This window comes from Nicotiana tabacum, chromosome 1, assembly GCF_000715075.1.
Source record: "Nicotiana tabacum cultivar K326 chromosome 1, ASM71507v2, whole genome shotgun sequence".
In the NCBI taxonomy this organism is placed as follows: Eukaryota; Viridiplantae; Streptophyta; class Magnoliopsida; order Solanales; family Solanaceae; genus Nicotiana; species Nicotiana tabacum.
Genome location: NC_134080.1, coordinates 36,390,024 through 36,396,297, shown reverse-complemented (window position 1 = coordinate 36,396,297; position 6,274 = coordinate 36,390,024). Strand labels below are relative to the sequence as shown.

Sequence of the window (6,274 nt, the reverse complement as noted above, 5' to 3'; positions counted from 1 at the left end):
GATACAGTTGTCAGAAGAAGCCAGAGCTGTGGTGCTCTTTGAAACTTCTGCACCAGCAGAGACTATTGGGACCCCTATTGAAGGATCTGACCCTTTTTGTTGAGGAAACAGGTCAAGGATCCTCTTCCCATGTCAATCTTGACCTTGGTCCTTCTCCACACTTTGATGCTGAGCCATTGGAAATTTTGGCTCCTGGTATGCAGTCCAATGATGAAGAAGATCAAGATGATGTTGCTCTAGACGCACTCATTGCCAAGAGGAGAGCAGTAACCACTCCTGAGCTTTCTCCTAAGCAGCCTACTACTAGATTACAAGCAAAAGAGGCTTTTGAATCTGCCTTACAAAAGAGTAAAATGAGTAACAAGAAGAAGAAGAAGAGGCTGGTGAAAAATGGGGAAGGTGTGGGGTGACAAATATTCCTATGGTGGAAGTAGATGAGGAAGCAGAAGAGGAACCAAGTTCCTTGGTGAAAAGGTCTCAGAAGAATAAGTGAGAGGAAGGTGTTGCTACGCCAAGTTCAAGATCAGTGAAAAGTTGTGGAAAGTTAAAAGAAGTAGTGAGTGACCAGTCATTGTCTGATGAGGACGTGTTAGAAACGTCAGCTGGAAAGAGGAAGGTGGAAACTGTGAGGGAACCTGATTTTGCAAAGAGAGTGAAGCGTGAGAGTCTATCTACTAAAGAACGACTGGGGTACCAAAAGGTCTTGTGGGGTCGCACTTTTGACCCGGCAATCTCTGAAATGGCCAGAATATGACAAATAATTAACCTGGTCGAGTTTCAATAGTTGGGGACATCTGTTCAAAGTGGATGTGCCCAAGGTCTATGAGGATGAGGTCCAAAGCTTCTATGCATACCTCTTTCCTTTTGACACTGACCATATCTGTGCTTTAGTTAATGGAGTGGATATTGTGTTGGATGTTGCTCTGCTTGGGGACATTCTTAAGGTCCCTGTTGATGGTAAGTCTTCTATGAAGAATGTGTGTGTGTCAAATTTCAGAAATGCTATTGTGAAGGAAGGTGCAGTCCAGCGGGGGGAACGGGTTCACAAAAAAGCTCTGCTTCCGGTTTATCAGTTATTGTTCGAGCTGGTGAACAAGGTTCTTTTACCCCGTGCTGAGAGAAGGTCCATTACTTCCAAATCTGACTTGTATCTGATGGAAGCACTGGATGGGTTTAAAGCTGTAAACTTTCCTGCCATCATGATTGAGCACATGCAGAAGGTGACAACTTTCAAGGATGGAAACCATGGTCTTCAATATGGATTTCTTATCGTGCACGTCTTCAAGTTCTTCAAAGTGCCTTGGGACAGTCTATAGTAGGGACCAAGAAGCAGACCTTCTCTCAAACTACTTTGGAGGAATACGAGTGTATCGAAAAGAATGGAGGGGTCGGCAACACTTCGACAATCTCTTAGCCCATCAATGCTCAAAATAGTGCTACTGAGGAGATTCGAAAGTTGAAGGCAAGGAATGCCATACTGGAGAGTCAGCTCGTCTGACTAAAGAAAATGCATCTCAGAGAACAAGTGGAGTACCTGAAGGAGAAACTGCTCACCGAGCAAATGTCAGTGAATGCCCAAATAGATCTAGTTCTCAATACCCTTGCTGCAGCCTCCAAGCCCCTTCCTCCTAGTGTCCTTTAGGCAGCCCTTCAGTGACTAGTTTCTGGATTATTCTGTTTTTGTTTTGATGACTTTGGCAGTTGTTTTTGTTTCTTTTTGTGGTGTGGATGGGATGCACTTTTACTACTCCCGCTGATAACAGTCCAATATCTGCCTTTGCTGTATAGTAGAGGCATATGTTTTATAAAAACTATCATCTTTTCTTGTTTAATGCTTATGCTTCTCTGTTTCTCTTTTCTATCATGTTGTGTGCACATATGTGACATGAGTTAGCTAGGCTAGACTTCTTTATGCGGATTGCTTGCTTGTGTATTTTTAATGATGCCAAAAGGGGGAAATATAATTGAAACAAGGATCTGATTAAGGGGGAAGCATAGAGTCAGGGGAAATTGTGAGGTTCATGTTGCTTCATCTGGTTAATTTTGCTCTAAACGTGTGTTATCAATTTCTAAGTTTGTCATCATCAAAAGGGGGGAAATTGATGGGTTTACAATGTCTTAGTATTATGTTTTGATGATCTAACAAACTTACTATCAAAGAACCAGATATGGAACCTAACACACTTGGTACACAACTCAAATCAACAGATTCCAGCTAATGTGAACTGCTACAACTTCAGAAGATAGAGAATCAACACAGGGACCTGATTAAGATCATACTCAAAAGAGGCTCATCAACAGCAAACATAGAGATGCCTAGCCACCCATCAATTCTTGCTCATATTGACTAACCTACCTCGTTACTGACTCATAACTCTTTCGAACAAAATTTCTCACCAGTATGTACCATGTGACATTATTGGGAATGAAACCAACAGCTATGCCTCTAGTAAGCAGGGTATAAGCATCATCAAGCATGTGCATTTTACAATAGGAAGAAATCAAGGTGTTATAAGTGAAAGTATCAGCACAAACTCCTTCAACTTCTAATTTTTCAAAGAGGTTGTGAGCTTCTCGAATTCGACCATTGTTACAAAAGCCATTTATCAGACTGTTGTACGTGACTATATCAGGTGTCAATCCACGATGTACCAGGTCTCTCAGAAACTCAAGGGCATTTTGAACCTTCCCTATTCTACAAAAGCCATTGACCAAGATGTTGCGTGTTACATGATTAGGTTTTATTCCCTTTGTCAGCATTTCTTCAAAAAGTCCAACTGCTCTCTCAATTGCTCCATCATTACAAAGTGCTTTTACGAGGCCATTGTATGTGATTTCATCAAGGGGACATCCTCTGAATAGCATATCATTCACAAGCTTAAGCGCCTCTTGGGTTTTACCTTTCCTCAAGAAAGCATGAATCAATGTGTTGTAGGTAACTGTATTGGCAATAACTCCCTCAAGGAACATATCTCGATACATCCCCAATGCTTCACCCATCTTGTCTACCTTGCAAAAACCTGAAATCAAAGCATTGAATGTGAAAATGTCTGGTTTACATCCTTTGCTTGACATATCACCAAAAATTTCTAATGCCTGTTGAATCATTCCTTGTTTACACAAAGCTGATATAAGAGAGTTAAAACCCACTACATTTAGGCTGAGACCTTTTGCTGACATCTCAGTAACAAGGTCATAAGCTTCCTGTAGACGGCCAGCCTTGGAGAAGCCATCAATCAAGGTTGTGTATGTGATCACATTGGGCTGGCAACCATCGGATGACATTTCTTTTACAACTTCATGAGCCGAAGACAAAGATCCCTTCTTGCAAAGACCTCGAATCAGAATGTTGTATGTATAAACATCTGGTTGATAACCTTTAATCAACATGTTCTCATTCAGAATGGCTTTTGCTTCATCAAACCGTCCATTAGTCACATAGCCATTAATCAACATATTAAAGATGATATTATTCTGCTCAGGTGCTTTGTTGAGAAGAACCCTTGCTTCATCAACTTGCCCTGTTCGACATAAAGCATGCATCAGAAAGCCATAAGTTATAGCATCGGGGGTGAAACCTCGGAGAAGCATCCGATCCACCAGTTTTGCAGCCTCATGAATCCTATCAGCTCGACAAAGCCCATGGATAATGTCATTGAAAGTATTGATGTCGGGTATGCAACCCATAAGAAACATCTCCTCCAAAAGTTTCAATGCATCATTTACCCTATCAGACTTTGAAAGTGCACGAATAAGAATCTGGTAAATCACTGAATTTGGTACACACCCATGTTTTGTCATGTCTCTAAGAAGTGAACAAGCAGAGTCTACCTCATTGACTATACATAATGCTTGTATCACTCGAGAAAAAGTGAATACAGAAGGAGAAATACCTTTCCCTAACATTTCATAAAACACATTCGGAGCAACTTTTGGACAATTTTCAGCCAACAGAATATCCAATACTTGATTGTATGACTTAAATGTGGGTTCACAAGAGAAAGTATTCAACATATCCAATAGTATTCTAGTTGCCTGCCCTGGTAAACCAGCTCTTCCATAATGCTTCATTATCACAATAAAGAGGGACTCTTTGAAAACTACCCCTTCATCTTTCATCTGTAATAACAATCTATCTATAATCTTAAATTCCTTGGCAGTCCCAAGTTTGTCAATCAAAGTATAGTAGACATCAAATGAGTGGCAATAGCTCGTCTGGCTACCGGCCCACTGGAATAGCTCCATCGATGTTGGTACATCCAAAGGCAGTGCCAATAATTTATTGAGCTGATACGGGGTAATTTTATTAAGTGATCTTTGGAGTTGCTTGAGGTTAAAAGGCTTAAGCAATCTTTCCCATTCATTCTCGGACTCCGACCCACCACTGCCTTTAGCGTTACCACACTTGTCATCAGTCATACAAGTACAAAATGCAAAAGAAGGATTCTTATACAGAGTTCCTAGCTCTTCACGTATGTGAATCAAAAGTTTCGACCTTTTCAGCATACCTTCAAATGGGCAGTGCAGAAATTTCAGAAACTAGCCATTATATGTTATTCAGATACTTATTCAAGAATTGCCATGAAAGCTTCTCCAATTTGGTTTATGAATAAACCCATTTTAGCTCCATATTGTAAGCGAAGACATTTCTTTTCCTAAAACATTCAAGAATAAGATAAAAAACCATAAGTACAAAAACAAAAACCAAAGACATATATTAATATTAATAGAAATGGTGGACACAGGAATTGAGGTCCACTAAACCACAGAAACTTGCCAGTCATAACAACGTAAAACCGAACAATATAAGGTAAATATAATAAAAAACAATTGCAGAATAACAATTTATTAGTATCAAACTATCATTCCGAACATAATTTACTTCACTATCGTTCAAACAAGTTTTTGTATAGTGAACACAATCTACAGTATCAATCTCTAGTAAAATTCAATTCAGTTCACAAATCACAATTTTTCTTAATAATGATTCACAAATCACAATTCAAAATCAAATTTTACGCCAAACCAATTTACCAATCCAATTCAATTCAAGTTCAATCACGATTTTCCAAAAATTCAAGTTTCTAAGAGACAAAAGAACTTGTTGATTTCACCAAAAACTTAACGTGATGACTGAAAATTCACAGCACATTGCCCGCCTAGAGTTTTTCTTTTCTTGCAAAATAGCATCTCGGTAAGGGAAAGCTTCAATTTCAAGCAAAATCCATTCTTCTTTCACACAAAAAAAAAATAGCGAAAACAGAGGATTTTTCATAGAACAAATAGAGTAATGAGAAAGAGTAACAAAGTGAGCTAAATAAAAGTAAAGAAGAATGAAGAAACGCGAACCTTTATTGCTGAATTTGCTACGTATGCAAAGGAGCGTGCACCAAAAGAAACAGCAACACTCAAACGAGCTACTGATTGGAACTTCGAACCGGCGACGGAACCTCGACGGAAAATCGCGACTTGCGACCTTGCAAAATCGATGAATTGGTGGCTGTTTTTTGCTGGTTTTGGAGCTGCTTTTGGGGTGTTTTTTGGGACTGTTTGGTGGCTATTTTTGCTGCACTTTTGGGGTGGGATTTGAGCTGGTTTGAGGTATTTTCTGGTGGAAGAAAGGAGCTGATTTTTGGTGGTTTTGGGGGCTGTTTTCAGCTGAGTTTTGGAGGTTTTGGTGGAAGAAAGGGTTGTTTTGGTGTGTTTTAATGGAAGAAAACAGAGGTCATTGGATAGTAGAGAAAGGCTGTGTTCGATGGCTAGAACTAAGGGAAGGAAGATGAAATGAAAGAAGAGAAGGCAGCAACCCTTTTTTCGTTCCTTTTTCTCTTTTAATTTCTTTTCTTTTAAAGAATAACAAACAAAATTAAAAGAGTATCCTACTAATAGCTTGTTTGGCCAAGCTTATTTTTTGTCAAAAATTGAGGTGTTTGGCTAAGCTTCTGCAAGAAAAAAAAAGTGCTTTTGAGGAGAAGCAGAAACAGTTTTGGAGAAGCAGAAAAAAGTAGCTTCTCTCCAAAAGCATTTTTTTGAGAAGCACTTTTGAGAAAAATACACTTAGAAACAGTTTTTTAAAGCTTGACCAAACACTAATTGTTGCTTAGAAGTATTTTTCAAACTAATTAGCCAAACACAAACTGTTTCTCACCAAAAGTACTTTAAAAAAAAACGTTTCTCAAAATAAACTGATTTTTGCAGCTTGGCCAAACGGGCTATAAATTAAAATAGTGAGGTAAAATATTAACTAACTATGTACCTAGGACAATATAAGAAA

The 6,274-nt window shown here is 39.0% G+C and overlaps 1 protein-coding gene across 1 annotated transcript; it reads right to left on the bottom strand.

Annotated features, from left to right (window-relative positions):
• Positions 1–2,058: 2,058 nt before the first annotated feature.
• On the bottom strand, positions 2,059–5,855 carry LOC107818581 (uncharacterized). The gene is made up of 2 exons (XM_016644619.2): positions 5,350–5,855; positions 2,059–4,655 (listed from the first exon to the last, which is right to left on the bottom strand). Exon 2 carries the CDS (start codon positions 4,504–4,506, stop codon positions 2,353–2,355), a length of 2,154 nt encoding a protein of 717 aa, XP_016500105.1. The 5' UTR covers positions 4,507–4,655; positions 5,350–5,855; the 3' UTR covers positions 2,059–2,352.
• Positions 5,856–6,274: the final 419 nt, after the last annotated feature.

Excerpts from the sequence above, each read along its gene's own strand:
- LOC107818581 (XM_016644619.2), bottom strand. The coding sequence starts at position 4,506 with ATGCTGAAAAGGTCGAAACTTTTGATTCACATACGTGAAGAGCTAGGA.